The sequence below is a fragment of the Phalacrocorax carbo genome, chromosome 3, assembly GCF_963921805.1.
Source record: "Phalacrocorax carbo chromosome 3, bPhaCar2.1, whole genome shotgun sequence".
Lineage (NCBI taxonomy): Eukaryota > Metazoa > Chordata > Aves > Suliformes > Phalacrocoracidae > Phalacrocorax > Phalacrocorax carbo.
The window spans coordinates 41851772-41870277 of NC_087515.1; the positions used below are offsets into that span (position 1 = coordinate 41851772).

At 41.6% G+C, this 18506-nt stretch overlaps 1 protein-coding gene across 3 annotated transcripts in view; it reads left to right on the forward strand.

Moving 5' to 3' along the window:
- Positions 1-18506, forward strand: part of WDPCP (WD repeat containing planar cell polarity effector) — a 156857-nt gene that overhangs the window by 123889 nt on the left and 14462 nt on the right. For 2 of the 3 annotated variants that reach the window (XM_064446682.1, XM_064446683.1), the window contains exon 16: positions 15434-15581. In XM_064446682.1, coding sequence (XP_064302752.1) covers positions 15434-15581 — 148 coding nt within the window. The remainder of the gene's footprint in view (positions 1-15433; positions 15582-18506) is intronic. The other variant, XR_010372112.1, reaches the window with a different exon arrangement.

Below are 18506 nucleotides of genomic sequence, written 5' to 3' on the forward strand. Positions count from 1 at the left end.
CTGCAGCGTAAGCCCAGATGGTCCCACTGGCTGTGCTGCTGTTGCCTTTTAGATATGTAAGGGAAGAATTAGGACCACAGTGCTCCACTCTGATCTAGTAAGCAGAATTTTAACAGTAAAACATTCTGGAAAAATTCCTGATTTCCTCAAAAATTCCTGAAGGAAGCATGAGCTTTAGTCAATGCCTTGTTTTCATGTATTATTATCAACTACACTGTCCCAACCTATTCCCCTGTGTGTTTGAGAGCTTTGCTGGCCACTCATCAGGATCAGAAACAACACAGCAGGTCAGGGTCTGGATGAAATCAGACCTTTCCAGCCATCACCAACCTACTGGATGTCTTTGGCCCTCTCATTTTAGCCCTCAGTGCTTTTATTTTCCCTTGGGGACTCTGACGGGCTGCCCATCCTTCTGGCAACATCCAAGTCCCATGCCACAGCCCCTCACTCTTGTGCTAATTCAGCACCACACCCTCAGTGCTGCTCTCCCAGAGGTTAACCACACAGTCAGGTGAAGTCCATTTTCTAAACTCACTTATTTTCTGTAATTTGAAGGAATTTTTACAACATGGGGTAAAAACACACCCCTGGGAAATCAGCCATTATACTCTAGTTCATATCTGCCATTAGGTGTCAGTGTGACAACAACCATGATACACAAAGGCTATTCCGGGGTGTGCAGGGATGCCACCCCATCCTAAACTTCTAATTTTCGACTCAGGGAAAATAAAATATGCAACTGAGAGGAAGGAGAAGGTTAAAGAAAGCAAGAAACATTTTGTTTCAGGTTTTTCCATCACCTTACTGAAGTTATTTACTAGCAGATAACTCTGCATTTCATTCAGAGTGTCTATGGTTCCTGGTGCTGCAGTTGTCAAAGTGTAATATTTTAAGAACCAGGACAAAAGCTTCTGCACACACTGATCTGACACCCTATTATCGGGCAAAAAAAAACCAAAACCCAATACCTCTAGTAATTTGCAGTCTGCAGGAGGTAAACTTCTCTGTCCATAGGCAAATGTTAAATTACTCATGTAAGTTGATGCCTGGATGATGATGCTTATAGATGGGTCCTGCACATTTGGTTAAAACACTATATTAGAAAACCATCTAGAAGTTCCACTCATTCAGAATAAAATTATGTAAAAACTTAAAACTCATTTTAAAGCAACTTTTTGTTCCCAAAATCTACTTTATTTTGGTGTATCCGTGGTATGCATGATGAAGAAATAGTAAAAACATGACATATATTAAGGAGTCCGCAATTGTTTTTAAACAAACTTTCAGGCAGTTCCCAAAATGAGATGGCGAAGGTAGCAAACAGTTTTTGGTTACATGGGAGTTCTGAAAGTTAGTACAGTTTAAAAATAAAAATCAGTTTTGAGGAAAAGAGTCTTTTCAGAATAAAATAAATTTTAAAATATTCTCCAGTTGCCTCTACTATTAAGAATACCTCAAGTACTTGTAGGAGAGCATTTTTTTGCCGTATGTTTGGAACTGGAAATGTTTCCACGATTAACTTTAATCAGATTTACATCAGGTCAACTTTATGGCTAAATCAGCTTGGTCTTCACCAGGATCAGGGAATCTGTTGTGCAAGAAGATAATTTGGATTCAGCTTTGCCTTCCTCCTTTCACCTTTGAGATGGAAGAGATTGAAAGCATCGACTAAATTCAGTGGGGTTTTTTTTACATTGATAGATTAACTCTTGAGTAGCACCATGCTGCTGTGATATGCATCTGAGCATGCTGGCTTTTCCTTAAGCCTCTTCCAGTTTTCTAGTAACTGGATGACACAGGAGAGGTTAGTCCTGATCATGTACTGCACAGCCCAAGGTAATCCTAGCCAAGGCACAGATCCTCAGGTACCATCTCTGCTACAGTTCCCCAGGGTGTATAGCTGCAGTTCTCTTTATGAGAGCAAAGACTTCCAGAATTTGGTAGCCCTGCCCCCCTCCAAGTCAGGGTTGGGGAAAGAAAAATCTCATGTGTGAATTTAACCTTGTCTTTATAATAGATAATTATAGGTATTAGGAATAGAAAAGATGCCTGATTAAATGGCTCCAGCCACCTGCCAGTACAAGATTGTGAGTAATCCTTGACCGTTTTCATATTAAGAGTTGCCATGATGTTCTTCCACTCTTTACGCTACTCATCTTGCCTAGAAAGCTGTCTCCTATGCTCTAGTTTACTTGCATCCTAACTCTCTTTGGCTTTGTACTATTTTAAATAGCAGTGATTCAGCCTTTCTTTGTATTGGTACTGGTGGGGGCTTGAAAGTTCCTGCTATCCTACACATCTATTTTGACTTCAGAAATATAAATCAAAGAGCTCCTTATTTTTACATGTGGTTTCAGACCACGTTCTTCTTCATTATAGTACCACAGGAGCAGATGAAAATGCCAGCTGGGCTAGCAGTTTGAGAAACCCCCAGCACTGGCCACTGTAGCTGGCTATACCCCCTGCTCCATCAGGGCACCATGGTAGGTATAAGTAGAGGCTCCGGGGCCAGGCACAACCTGCTCACATGGCACTCTCACCTGGAGTTACTTCAGGTGGGTCTGGAGGTAATTTTGCTGATTTTGAAGCAAAATCATTAGTAAAATAGACCTGCAAGGAACAGAAGCTGCAAGCCTGCTTTAAAGTGAGGACTGTTCTTATAAAGTATTGCTTCAAGCCGCTCTTTACAGGTCAGAAAGGATCATGGTGACAGTTTCCCTCTGACAGATCCCTTCTCCCTGCAGTGGGCTGAGTTCCAACCTGCAGCCTAAACCAATCCAAAAATGTCCCACAAAACGTGAAGCGCAAGGAAGAGTTTCCACCTGAAGCCAGAGAAGAGGCAGAAGGAGCAGAGTCAGGCTGTTAAGGAAGGACTACAAGGACACAGTAATAACCAGGTAGATAGTAAACACCTCTGGGTGATGCACATTTATGTGAGAAATACTGATGGTGGCATGTAAGGAAAGAAAAAGATTGCTGAGGCAATGCAGGAATGTGGAAAGATGCTTTGTAAGGACAAACTTTCCCTATTGAACATTAATTGCTTTCCATGGATACAAAATGCACTTTAAGTGATGAAAGGAGTGCCTGACAAGCAATGCTGTATTCAACAGATATCAGAGAATGCAGTCTAGGTTAATTACCTTCTCTAAAAAAAAAAAAAAAAAAGGTTTTTTTCTGAAGAGGTGAGCTTCTGTCTGAGTCAGAATCTTATCTCCAAACTCCTGTTGTCTACTTCAGTGAAAAGAGGAGCAAGAAAGGGAATGAAATGGGGCAGTGAGGGGACTCCAGCAGGAGCCACGGTGATTTTCTTTCCCTGGCATCAAGCATCAGCGCTTTGCATCACTTCCCATGGACTTTCCTCCTGGTTACCTTCAGAAGCATGAGCAATGCCAGGAGGTGCCCACAGCTCCCTCCAGGGCTCTGAGCTCCCCAGGCAGCATCCGCAGCCACTGCTCCTGCTGACGGAGTTTATTTAAATAGGCAGGGACAAAGTATTTGTGTTTGCAGAAAGCAGCATGTAGTGTAAATTGCCTCCATAAGGTATTAAAAAAAAACAACAAAACACTCTGGTATTCATGCCACTCTGTAATTGAGGGATACCAGTCAGATGAAGATCTTCCGAGGGGTTGGAAGGAACAGCCTGAGAATGAAAAACCTACTGTTTCTACAAGGTTGAATTTCCCCTTTGAAAGGACTTTGAAACCATCGTGTGTCCCCTTTCCAAAGCTTTACTTTTTTCCTCTAAATTATTCTCTTCTAATGGTGAGGGATGGGAAGGAAAGTGTCAACCCGTCAGTCAGGGTTTTCAGATGCTGATACGGTCACACTGGCTTTTGAGGCCTTTGGGCACCAGAACCACAGAATGTGCTCGTGGTTATCAGCAAGTCTGTGCAGCAAAGCGCTGGAGCAGTTGAGTGACGGGCCATAAATGCCTATCAGGGAGGACCTGCCCTTATATCTGCTTCAGTGACTTTATTAGCCACACCTTTCTTGTGAATTGTAAAGTGTCAGTCAGGGTACTATGGAGATGGTTAAAACAAGACGTGCTCTAATACCCCAACTTCTTTTATGTCCTAGTCCCTTGAGGTGGATTTAGAAAACACATCTAATTTTCATCTCTTATTGTAAGATTTAGCCAAGAGACAGTGACCAGAGCACTGTGTGTCATTAAGACAGCTTAGCAACAGGATGTCAGTATGCATGTTGTGTGTGTATACATATGTGTCTATGTGTGTGCAAACACACAACTTGCATATATACACATCACAATAAAGTGTTAGACTTCGTAGGTTTAAAATAACATGTTGGTACCTACTGTGTAGCATGTTTTCTATACCAGTGGTTTTCTATGCAGATACAAGCACACACACAGATCCCATAAAAACTTGGCCCTCATTTTATGAAAACTTATCCAAGAAATTCCCAACTTAGTATTCTTATTTTTAAAGCACAAAAAGTATTATAGAAAGTCAGTATTTTTAAAGGGACTAAAAAAACTATATAAGCATTTTCAATTTTGGTACATGGAAAGCTAGCTCCTGTTAAACTGTGCAGGTATGAAGCTCATTGATATTGGAGTAAATTTAGTTTATACAGCCTTCCAGCATGGGTAACTTTTTTTTCTTGAAACCCACTGACTATGAGCACATTAGTCTGGCAGAGGCCAGAAAGCAATACTGTTTTGTAATTTGGGTTTTATTTACAGATAGTATTCCCATCTCTCCATTATTTGGATTAGGCAATTAACTGGTCCCAAGTTTTTCTTCATTAAAAGAAAAAGGAAAAAAACCTGCTTTTAGTAAATGTGTGCTTCACACTTTCAAACTTCAATAGCATAGAATTTTTCACTTGATCAGAAGGCTGATTTAATTTGCTGCTAGGTTGAATGTTAAAGGTTTCAGTCTTATGACCATGAATTCTCAAATGAAATTCAGTGCATTGCTTAAATTTCTAGCTGCAGTGCATTTAGTCTAATTGCTTTGGTAAGTTGGATGCTTAGTATCTACTACTCTTCTGAATTTTAGTCTTTAAAGGTGAGCAATGAAATAAGCCTGAGGGGCACAGGTGGGCTAGCCTGCTCTTTGGGATTCACCTGTGGGGTCTCTGGATATCTCTTCCAGTCTGACCGCATCCTCAGACCATGTCTGATGAGGCTGTTCTGCTGACAAGGGAGAGCATTTAAACACCTGTAGGTTTTAGCTATTTAAGCCCAAATCAGTTTTGAAGCAACAAGAAAGGCTGAGCAAAATGGTTCAGATTTCAGTCAGTTGTCAACTAAATGTGTGCACTGGGCCTTTAAGTATTTGGCCAGACACATCTTGATTGCTTAGCTTTTGTTTTCACCCTTGGAAAGTCAGCTGGATAATACCCTGTAGCCAAAGTCTATTCTGTGATGCTGTAAGTGTGCTGGGCTAAGGGGTGAGAGGGAGAATTTAACAAAAAACAGTGTTATATTTACACATTCCCTGATTTTTGTGAGCCAAGCTATTTGCAGACATTTTCCATTTCCTTGCAATGTTAAATATAAAAATCATCTTGACTTAAAACGATCCAACTGATGCAGTCTTTAAGGTGGGCTCGTCTCCTTGAGGGTGGGTCACAGTGCAAACATGGGGGTGATGGAAGCAGTAGAGGAAACTTCCACCAACTGTGCCTGGCAGGGGCAAGCCCCGAGTATCTAGTTTTTTCCCCTTTGTTTACAGCATTTTTAAGGCTTTGAGTTCTCACGCAACATAAATGTCATTAAATGGCTGATGCCTCTTTGCACACGTTGTTGTGATGGCCTGTGGCAACCTGAATTAATTGTGTCAGTAGTTGATGGTGGTTACTAGCTGTAATTATTATAATTTGCATTTATAAAAACATCTTTCATCTAAGGATCTCAAAATGCTTTTGCGCACATTTAATTAAGCTTCACAACATCCTGTGAGGTAAGTGTCAAGAGTGTTGTTATACCCATTTTTACATAGGTTTCTCCAAGAAAACAAGGTCAGTCTCTAACGTGACTGGTATATGGTTCACATCACACTTGCACAGGACAGAGCAACTAGCACAGCAGCAGGAATTAGGGGTGCTGATCTAGGTCACTTTGCATCTCCCACATAGCTCTTGCTGCTGCCATGCTGTGTAGACACATGCACTAAGCCACCACAAACACAGTCAGAGCAACCTCAGCCCAGATTTCCAGTCTGAGATGGCCCTTTCTTTCCCCGGAGCACTCTAGCAACAGAAAAGTCTTGGGAAGAAAAACAGATAAGCACCCTACATATTGCACAAGATGACATAACCCATCCTGCAAAGATCTGTTCTTTCTATAATTTTCTACCTTAACATTTAAGCCTTTCTTTGCAGTCTGCACACAGCAAGACATTTCTACTGCAGCCAAAGCCAAGAAACTAGCTGCAAGCAACATAAAGTTACCCTTTATCAGTCACTTGCTTGTTCTAGAAGAGGATGCACGCACTTTATCTCCAGACCCTGCCAGCCTTAGACCCAGCACTTCTGAGATCTACTAAATCCTAGATTACCACTTGACTGTGGTATTTAGAAGTAAGGATCAACTCAAGCAAGATAGACTTGGAACATGAAGGAACAACAGGAGGAGACCGTTTTCAAAAGCTTATTTCTTTTTCAAACATATGACTTTTTTGTTTAAATTCAACCTGTCTCTCTGTAAGCTCTGTTGATCACCATATAAGCCCTGAGGAAGACAGGACTAAGTAAGTGCTTGCAAATTGAGTAAGAAGTCCTGGGCCATACCTTCATGAGTTCTTTACCATCCTCATCAATTTATAAGGCTTGTTTACATGTAGCAATGACCAGATTAGTTATTTTGAAAGAGCTCTGCCTGTGGATGTACTTATTCCAAAATAAAAGCCACTCAGCTCTTCTAAATTAAGTGGACTTACAGGTAGAGAGTGATTATTCTGCATAACATGAGAAAGCAAGTAATTTCATTCCTAAGTAGTCCATTCAGCAGGAATATTCTGAAATGAGCTGTCTGGCTAATTTCTCATGTTGATGCTTTTTAAGGCACCGGCATAGTTGCACAGTCATCAACAACCAATTTTGTTTTCAGTGCATCCTTTTCCTGAAGAGGGTGTGCCAATGCAAGGCAAGAGTCAGGTTGCCTTTTCAAAGGTCTTGCGTACTTCTCTGTCTTTACCTGACATCAGTTCTGCTTAACCTAACAGCATGAAATCATTTCTGAAAACATTCCTGCTTTTTGTAACACCAAAGAGCACTGCTAGAGCACAATGGAATAGACTTCAATGTGTCCTGCTCCACTCATAGGAGGTGCCAGTAGCAGCAGAGGCTTTGTCCTGGCTTCTTTGGAGGAGCATCCCCATGAAGCCCAGAGAAAGTTGGTCCCTCTCCCCAACTAAAGCACATCTGGAGTGTCCTTCAGGGATGGTATTTCTCATCCTTGATTCTCTTCAGTTCCCCTGAGTCGATGTACAGGATTTATTCTGGTCCATGTTTCTCCTGGGGGGGAAGGAATGCCTGACAGCCAGAGGAGAAGGTCTGGCACAAGAACATACATTGTTTCATTTTGCCTGATGCTATCTACTTCACTTTCAGCAGAAATGGAGGACAATCATTGGGCTAAGTCTCCATTTTTATGGAGATTTTCCCTCTCCTCCAAACTTCTTCATGTCTACTACTGCACAGAAAACAAAAATGCGCTAGCAACTTGGGGCTTGGGAGAATACAATGCCATGGGAATCACAGCATCAGGCCTGTGGAGGGTTTTTGTCTGGCAGCTACCAGAAATGTACAACAACTTCAAATCCATGCTTTTGGGGTCTGTTGGGTTTTTTTGGAAGGGTGGAGGTAAAAATTCTGCTTGTGTTATCTCATATTGCAGAAATCAAAACTTTATGGGTACTATATTATCCTTTTTGGACCTCAATCACGCCCAAAGATTCAAGATGAACTCTGCCTGCCCAGGCACCAGAGTCGGTGCCCCAGGGAATTTCTTCATATCTAAGGGATATGCAGGATGTGTACTCGCATGCCCTTGCTGCCTCTCAACTCCAGCTGTACATGCAGTTTTGCTTTAGGAACCTGTACCTCCAGTATTGCAATATCTTTTTCAGTCTCTGTCATCAAGAGTTTAAATACAGTTCAGATCAGTGTTAGTGGCCCAGCTCCAAATGAGGAGAATTGCTGCAATTCGTTATCTTGACAAATTAACTGGTCTGAGGCAATTCCTTTTTGAGAGAGATACAATTAGCTAACTCTTGAACTCTAGCCTTGCTGCAGTGCTATGGCATAGTTATGCACCTGTTCAAAAAGCTTTGATACTACAACTAAGACTTCCCCACCTGTAAATGTAATTCCTGCACTAAGAGCTTTAGTGTTATGCAGCCATGCCTTGCTGTCCTCCTGCTGCTCTCGTTACCCCACTGTATTGTGGGATAATGACACAGACCTCATTGGTAAAGTACTCTGACTTCAGCTGATTAAAAAAAAAGCTGTAACCAGACCAAGGCGGTACAGCCTCTAGGGGAGGGTCAGTGCTGGAAACATAGGGTCCTTGTCACAAAACCACCAGAAGACCCTGGCACAGAGAGTGTTATATCAGAGAGACACATCACCAGTTGTCCCATGCTCTGTTTTGAGTACTGCTTCCTGGTGCAGTGGAAAAAGGTGCCTTTCCTGTCCCCAATCCATTGCATAGAAAACAGTAGCTACGCAGACCTGAAACAGAGATTTTCTTTGGAAAAGGAAGCATCCTTCTAATGGTGTGCTCTCCCTGAGCTTTATTTAGGCAGGAGTTTCTAATTGCAATCCCTTGGTCCTTATGTACCTAGTGAAAACTGGGTTGCCATCAGGTACCGTACCCCACTCCTGACATGGACAGGAGCTGATGCTCCAGGGACAACAGAGTGACCTCCAGCCTTGCCCTGCTTTCCCTCACCCCCTGGCCTGCAGGGGCAGCTCTCTTCTGCCTGTTTCTACCAAGCAATGAAAATACATCCACAGCTACACATTGTTCTTCCAACCCCATGTGGGCAGATGCGCTTCTCATCCATTTGCCTGTGGAGAGCAACTCCTTCTGCCCCTCAGCTGTAGCTCACCTCTGGGCATCATCTTCCCTTGCACAAGAGCTCCCAGATGCTAAAGGATATCCCTTAACCATTTGCCCAAACCATTCACTTTTGGAAATTGAGTTTGGGATAAAGCTGTCCTGCAGAAGCCTTACGTTTGCCTAGAGCCACTTTGTATGGACTTGGTGGGTGGGAGTTTCCTTGAGCTTCTCTTTGAACTCCCAGCCTTTAGCATTCAAATCATTTAACCCTCAATTTCTTTTCTGCTTTATCAGTTTGGCCAGCTTCCAGCTGGCAGCATTTATTTGCAGGCTTCCATTCTGCATCTTGTGTTTACAGATGTATTTATTTTTCAATTAACCCCCTGAAATGGTTTTCTTCTCCCCTGAGCTTACCTGCCTCTGGTCTGGCCGGCACATCTCCCTGCTCTGGATGCCTGGAGGGTGGAAGCCAGGAGCGGAGACACACAGTCCTTGGGCTGGAAGTGCCAAGCAGAGGGTGTGCCCCTACACGGGTGTCACAAAGAGCAACTGAAGGAACACGCAGGTTTGGCATCTGCTTTGCCCATTGTGGGTTGGGGCTTGCCTCTGTGGAGTCTCTAGAGCATCACTTAAGAATAATCAAGTCTTCCCTGAATGCTTTTACTGAAATGCTCTGGAGCACGCACCCAGATTTCCACTGCCACAGCCTTCAACCCAAACAATGGGAATGTCTCTGTTCACCAGCAGCTTTTGCCCAGCTTTCCTTTAGAACAGGTACTTCTAGATAGCCACTTAAACAAAAAAAAAAAAAAAAAGGAAAAAAAAAGGAAAAAAAAAAAGACCTGGTCTAGAGTACCACTTACCAAAAAAAAAAAAAAAAACCTAGTCACCAGGAATGTCTTCCCTCCTGTGTCTGCTGTAATTACTGAGCAATAGCAGCCTTAAGTTGCTTATCTTGTGTCTTGGCACTCCAGCTTGTTAACATGCATCGGCAGTTGAGAGGAGAGCCACTTGCCCGCTGCCAAGTTTACGAGGCAAACTTCACATGGTTCGGGAAATGAGATAAAATCTAGAGGTGCAAGATCTCTATTGCTGGGACACTAGTCAAGCCTTTGAAGTGAAAGGGCCTGGAATTGAAGCAAACCCTTGGTTATTCAGTCTCTTTCAGCTGGCGACCCATCACAGCTTGGTACTACCACATCTGGATCATCCTGTAAGACACACCTTCTCTTTTTAAATTAAATAATATTGGCACTGCTAGGGTAGTTCCTAAGGAACCTGATTACTTAGGCTCCAGGGAGATGTAAAATGAACTACTCAGCCTATATAGTGGTTAGCTTAATTTTGTGTATGATTCTAGCAGAGCAAATGAGTAGTAGAGATTGAAATCTCAGCTGGAGCTAGTAAAGACTTGGCGTTTCCATTTGCAGAAAGTTTTAAAGCCAGGTTTCACTGCAAGCTGCAGAAGACTGCTAAATGAAATATAAGTGCCTATGCTACAAAAAAAAAAAAAAGGAGTTGTTTATAAATGTTAGGTACTTCTTTAGTTTTATCACATAACTTTTATTTTAATTCTTAAATTTCCTGGCACATCCACTGAAACAGTTTTGCTGCTGCTAATATGCCTAATATCCAACTAGTGAAATAATGACATGTTATGCTACCATTAAAGGTTGCTTCTACTTAGTGATTGAAGTGCCTTATCTTCTCAGGTACCAAACTGTTAAATTATGACACAAATGGGAAATAGTCTGGTTCAGTGTACCTTTTCCAGCTCTGTCAGCAGTAATAGTTGTTCTCAATGAATTTTGAAAGTACTACAAAAACAATATTTTGCCATTTTTGTTTGTCAGATGAAAACATGTCAGCACAGGGAAGTAACAAAATAACACAAAAATAATCTAAAAATAAGAAGCCATGGAAAACTAAACCAAAAGAAGCAGAGGAGTTGAGAGTAATATTTTTACAAACAAAAAATACTGCGTCATTTCCCTGCAGGAATTTCTTGAAAGTAAACTATTTTATTAAAATCTGTTTTTTGGGAAGGCATTTTCAGGAAAACAGTTGTAGCCAGAAAAAAGAGCTGACCACACTCAAATCAGCAGTGGAAGTTCCCACTAATTTTGATGCCAAAAGAATTTTACCCAGTGGCTTGAGAAGTACCTTCATGTAAGTTTGAGAAAACCTGGGGTAGAGTTAAAGTGGAGCAACCTGATAATGCTTGAGGTCATGCTCAATCTCACACCTCCTGCAGCAGTTATTTGCCTTAAAGAAAAAAGCACAACAACAAAAAAACCCTCAGAAAAGCGAGGGCGCTTGATTTCAAGAGGTCAAAATAAAAATTTTTTTAAAAATTAATGCATAATAATAACAGGAGATATGAACTTATTCACACGGAAGTAGCTATTCAGGGAAAAAACTGTTTAAATGTCAAAAAATAAAATGTGATTGTTTGGGTTATGACTAAACTGTACTGTTTTACAGCACTTGCTTTGCTTTAACCATTTGCATTTCTTCAGACCCTTGATTTGTTTCTGTCAGAAAAACGCTACTATTTACTTCTTTTTCTAAAAAAAAAAAAAAAAGAGCAGTATGTCTGAAGTCTGTGTGGTTCACTGGGAGTTCATTGGGATATATTCACAACTCCTGAAGCAAAAAACCTGATATTTTATCTTTAGAAGGAGTTACATTTTTTGAACTTATTGAATTTTTAAAAGATCAGCATGAAGAGTTCTGATTAAATGCTTGCTTCAGCATTTTAAAGGCTTCTTGTGTCCCTGTTGCCTAAGGAGGTCGTACATTACGATTGCTCTGTAAACATCAGATTGTACAGAATTGGCTCTGCATACCATGCTGGGCACACAAAGAAGTTGTCAAATGGCTTATCTCTCACTTATCAACTAGTTTATTTTTCATGCCCAAAAAAGGCTATATTTTCACAAGAGCAGCTGCTACTTTGTAAATAATTTAATGGCTTCTATTAAGTAGAGCTGTCAATTTTGAAAACAATATTAGAAGTTTTTCATTTTACCATGGGATTGCACGTTTTAAAATGCATTTTTTTCCCTGGAAGTCCAGTGGAAGATACTGGAGAATGGAAACATCTTCTGATTTGCAGACACAGATCCATAAGAGAATAGACACAGTTAAATAATGATACAATATGAGCAGGGAAGGCATGAAATCTCATCACCTGCATATGGTGTTCAGAGAGCATCCTGCTCATTAAGCATAGGAAAACTTTTAGTGGACTTGTAAATAAATGCATTTGGCTATGTCAGACAGGCACTAAATGTAGCAATAGCAGCTATCAGCAAATTTTGGAAATGCAGAATGTGCATTGTGCGGTCGTGTGTATACAACATTATCCTAATATTGATCATGACAATGAGATTTTGTAGATAAAGATTTTTAGAACTATATAATTCATATTAATTCATCTGATAAATTACTTTAATGATGAAACGTTAGGTGTGATGCCGTATCTCAAGTTTTTAAAATTTAGATTCAGGTCCTAAAATGCTAAGCAAATACTAGGTTAGAATTAAAAACAGCAAGTCTATCATGCAGTAGGCCAAAGGAAGATCCCAGATTACCTGAATATGAAATCTTAGGTGCAGCTTGTGACACCTCCAATGCGAGCACAAAATCAAGTCTTTATTAAGCACGAAACCCTAGCCAGAGCCCTCATCTAGATGTGAGGACCACCACCCTCTCCCAGCTCCATGGTGTTGTTGCCAAAATCCTTCCCTTTTTAATTAAATGTGGGATATTTTGCCTCTTGTTTGAGAAGGACTGTGTTGTTTAAAGTGTTCCTTGTTCATTTGTTTTTCCTGCTATAGCACTTCTCACAGGGAACACAGTCCAATGTCTCACAACAAAAATGTTTATTTCTTTACTCTAGAGTCCATATCTGATGGTTTTGTGGCTTTGAACCACTCCTGGCATCTGATCCTATCTAATGTTGTACTGCAACACTGCAGCTGTAAACCCAGACTAGAATGTGTTCAATCCTCGTAACTTGAGGTCAGTTTCAGATATTTAATTTAGATATGAAAGTGCAGAGAAATCTATTTGCACTCCTGTGGGTAAGAACCCCACTCATCCCCAATTTTGGCTACAACTCCGCTTGCATCTGACAGACTGCTCTGTTTTCCATGAGGTTCCTATGGATCCAGAAGCATTATTTAACTAGGTGTACCTGTCCTGCATCCACAGTGCAAAATGTCAAAGTCAGTGGCCATGGCTGTAATTGCTCATAACATTCATATATTAGAAATATGCCGCATGAGGACTGGATAGATCCAAATTGTAGCCCACTCCACCTTACAAAACTCTAGGTTCCACCCAGAGCACATGCATGAGGTAGACTGAAGTGATTGACCTGAGAGGGCTGTGATTTATTCAGATCTGGGTCTCAGAAGGTATGAGAAAATGCAAAGTAATAGTGTGATGGAAAGAGATCAAGACAAAGCTGACTAAATCCTATTTTGTTTCCCTTCTCATACACAAACCTCTCTAGACATCTGTCAGGGTTTTACATTCTGAAATGCCACTGCTGCTTGACGCTAGGTCAGCCTCAAGACTGATGTCTAAGGAGGAGCCATGGACATCATATATTGGTGAAAGTTTGTAACTTTAAGGGGGTAAGTTATGTAGGCCTTAGACATCACTGAATAGGTGGATCAAGAAAAAAAGAGAAAAAAAAAAGATCACAACAGCTTGACTCACACTGTACGCCTTAGCTTTGACATTTAGAAAACTAAAAGGTTTAGCATTTCCCTTCTTAAAAGCTAAGGCCGAGTGAAGAGAGAGGCTCTTCAGGACCAATGACTTGATTTACAGGTGGAAGCATGGCAGTGAGAGCTGCGTTCCCAAGCAGAGGCTGTCAAAGTTTGTCCCACAAGAGCTGCGGTGGATTTTGCCTACACACGCAGAGCAATTTTGTTTAAGCCCTTCCCCAGAGTTCTTCACATATCAAAAGCGATTTCTCCTGCACCTTTTTAAGGTCTCCATATTGCTGCCTTCCTTCTTTTGGCTGCTCACTCTGCAACAGGCTTCAAGAAGAGATCTCCAGAGAAACCTACTATACTTGCCACTGAGTTTCCTAGACATGGAGCATTGCTCATACACCTTTTTTCTCCCCTCCTTTTTTTCCTCTTTGGATTTTTTATTCAAGGTAGAGGAGAAGTTGCACCAGAGCTGGTTTAGTTCCCTTACTGTAACATGATGTGCATGCTTGGAGGTGTGTTGCCCCTGACCCAGTTGGTTGGTCTCAGTGATTCCCCACATTGCTCCATGTGTGGGAAATGGCAGCACAGGTGGAAAATAGCAGTTACCTGAGAAAGCCAAACAAGTTGCCACATTTCACCCTCTCTTGCACCGCAGATGCTAATAATATTTAGGTAGCATGAAGACTCCACAGCAATTTTACAGCATTAGCATTTCAGGACTTGGAGGTTCAGAAACACAAGTAGATTTGCCCTCCTAAGCTGGTGAGTATTCTGGGTCTCTGGCCAAAATGTAAACTAGCAGTATGGCAACGGTTGCAAAAGTATTATATTCTTTACACTATCCATGGTGTTGCCATGGGTATCGTGCAGATTAGCTTATACAGGATCTGGAAAGGCAGAGAACAAGGGGAGAAAAACAAGATTTAAAAAGAAAAAATGCAAAAGGGTCTTGCGATTTTGAGCAAAAATCTTTTAAAGTCTTTATCTGTAACAGGATTTTTTTCCTTAATCCAAACTCTGCTTGCCTGGGGTTTGATTAAATTTTATTTATTTATTTATTTTAAGTCTCACACCTAGAATATACAATTCCTCCTCTATATTTTAAGTGGTTTGGGTATTTTCAAACAATTTCCTTCTTCAAAGGACTCAGACTGGAACTTGGGAATTGGAGGCCCCTCCTTCACCTACTTGAAGACTTCAGATCTTGATTGTGAACCGAAATATTTTGAAACAAAGCTAAGGAAAGTCTTTATTTTTAAAGGAAGGGGTTACATATACCCTTGTGGGGGAACAGTGCAATTGATAAAACTTTGATCTGTATGGCAACAGTGAAATACTCACACACAGCAGCCTTTGGCAGCCAGCTAGACCTGCTGTCCTTGACAATTTAGAGAAGGCTTTTCCTCCTTGCTAACTAAAGGCAAGACACACTCACTGTCTCCTTTCCAAAAACTCTTGGAAGTGTTATTGTTGCTGGTCATTAGCCACTTGGCCTCCTTTTCAAGGGGAAAAGTCAAGGGTGAAAGCTGTATAAGCGCATGGTTTCTATTTAATTTCATCCATTACAAGAGTGGACACCCTTGTCCTTACTGACATCTAAGGCAAACAGTTGGCAACTTAATTGGTACTTTTAAATTAAGTAAGCCTGATACCATATCTTGAGTCATCTTAACAGAACTTCTGGGGCAGTCAGACGAAGAAGACCCATCTTGCGAAGCTTTCGTTGACCAATCTTCAGAATACAGAGGAGACCGCAAGCTACCTGCTCCTGGTCCAGCCATCAGACAGCCAGTGCAGAGCTTCTGCCTCAGGTGAGTGGCACAGGAAAGGCACATGGGCAACGTCTGTGTCTATTAAAGGTGTTTTGTAAGGCCAAGGAAAAATCCTGTATTTCCATAACAGAAAATAGAAGGGAGGGGGAAACAATTAACTAAAATACTTTTGAAATGTATGTTTGATATTCTGAACTTTCCTGACAACCTGAATTGTCATCTGCATCATGACTGTAAACACAATAAAACATTTTAAGATATTAAGTAGGAACTAATAAAAATTTGGAAGCCAGAAGGACATGGCAGGGACACAAAGCAATCTCCAGAAACATAGACAGTTCGTGAGCATTTAACATGCACTAGCACAATGATTTTCAAATTAAACAATTTGGGCAACTGCAACCTTCCTTGATGAGTGTGCAGAAAAGAGAAATACAGCAATGGAAATGCAGTTATGGGTGGTAAACAGAACTTTTTAAAAACCTAACATGATCTTCACACATTTTTGTAAGCTCATCATTAGCCTGTGATCAAAATCCCTGGGATGATCTTTCAAAAGTGCCCTTCTTCCAAAGTTGATTAAAAACTGGAACTTTCTTACTATGAGGGAAACAACAGGTCTGACAACTGGGGTTTTTTTGCGGTGTTTTTGTTGCTAGTGAACCAGCACACCACCTTGCAATGGATGGGAAATTAGTATGAAACAACTCTTATGCAAAGATTAAAAAAGCATTTATTTCTCTCACTTTTCTTCATGCATTCTTGATAGAAAAGAAACAATTATTTGTTCCCAGTTAGTATATAGATGCACTTATTTTTATTTTCTATGCCTACTGTATGTAGGAACATTTTTAGTAACTCTACTGTGAGTACAACATTGAAATTCCACATTGACAAATCATCCTACCATTTGTATATAACTGTGTGAACACTCTTCATGTGAGAAAGAAACACATTTCTTTCTCCTTCTGGAAATCTATATATCACCTAGTTTTCTGTCTTTCCTTACACAAAGAACTTGAGCTTTTGCAATATCACATATAATATCCATTATACCAGCTGCACGCCACTAGTGAAATACTTATTTTCTACATAGCCTACAACTTTTAGGATACAGAACACTGTCTGAAGCTTTCAGAGCTATCTGTTGGATTTGGAGATGGAGCCTGCTTTTAAAAATATAGGGCACAATTATTCTGTCTTGACTTCCGGGGTGGAGATAGCACTGTATTGACACAGGCAAATAATAAAGAGAGTAAGATTGTGCTGGAGACTGTATTGACTACAGAGGGATTTCCAAGAGCTCCAATAAAAGGAACTCCTTTAACAGAGCACTAGAGCAAAGGCTAATCCCAACATGCCTCTTATCCCAAAGTATAAACATGCTATCCTCCCTTCAGCTCACCTTTTCCCTTTCGGAGGTTGCTATGACTCACACATCTCTGGCAGTCCTGCGTCTGTCTTCATCAGGCGTCTTGGGAGAGAGATTGCAGAGTTCAACTTTACTCCTACTCCTGGGCTCCCCAGCTTGACCACGTTTGCCTGTGCCTGCCCAGGCGGGTCACCAAAGTTGCTGAGCCTCACGAGTGGCTCTTTGCAATCGCCAGAGCTGCATGAACTGATGGGATTTCCTGAGGCTTTTGTTTGCCTCTTGCCAGGTTGGTGAGTATAAAGCACGGTGCCCACCCACGCAACCAGCAATTCTGTTTGCTGACACCCGGTGCTTGCAGCTGACCTCCCCGAGGAGAGCCAGGAGTTTTTGGTCACTCTTGCAGAGCTGTGAAAGAAAACTTCTCACGGCTCCCCTGACTGGCCACAGCCACTTGAAGCCTGCCAACACGAATTTGGGTTTTAAAGGCACTCCCTGTGACAACGCCAGTGGCTGTGAAGGTCACCTGCTGAAGCACAGGTGACTCCAACAATCTTTTCCCTGTGCTTAAAAAAAATGACAGACGGTTACAAGCATGTGACTGTGGCTTGTGTTTTGCCTCCAGTTTCACAGAGTTTGTTTCTATAATACATCTGCTGGCAAGTCTGCATCAGACTACTTCATCTGAAGAAATTTGTATAAAGAAAGATTTTGAGTGTTAGGAGCCTACATAAATAGGGATGTTCTCAGTTTGCAGTCATTGCAATGCTTCATTTTCTGCTCAAGATTGGAGCATTGGACTGTGATTAATGGGATAAAATTTAACAAGTTGAAATGCTGGATTCTGCACCTAGGATGGAGTAATGCTGGGCACAAGTATGAATTGGGAGAGGAGTGGCTGGAGAGCAGCCCTGCAGAAAGGGATCCTCGGGTGCTGGTTGGCAGCAGGCTCGATCAGTGTGCCCTGGCAGCCAAGAGGGCAAATAGCATCCTGGGGTGCATCAAACACAGCATAACCAGCTGGTCAAAAGAGGTGATTTTCCCGCTGTATTCAGCATTGGTGCAGTGTCACCTTGAGTGTGATGTGCAGTTCTGGGTCCCACAATTTAAGAAGGATGTGAAGGTCTTTGAATGCATCCAGCGGAGGGCAACAGAGCTGCTGAAAGGGCTGGAGGGCATGTTCTATGAGGAGCAGCTAAGAGCTCTGGGTTTGTCTTGTTTGGAGAAAAGGAGGCTGAGGAGCAACCTCATTGCTCTCTCTAACTTCCTGAGGAGGGGAAGTAGAGAGGGAAGTGCTGATCTCTTCTCCCGGGGATCCAGTGATAGGATACATGGGAATGGTTCAAAGCTGCACAAGGGGAGGTTTAGGCTGGATGTTAGGAAGCATTTCTTTATTGAGAGGGTGGTCAAACACTGGAACAGGCTTCGTAGAGAGGTGGTCAATGCCCTGTGCCTGTCAGTGTTTAAGGGGCATTTGGACAATGCCCTTAACAACATACTTTAACTTTTGGTCAGCCCTGAATTTGTCAGGCAGTTTGACTAGATGATCATTGTAGGTTCCTTCCAACTGGAATATTCTATTCTATTCTATTCTA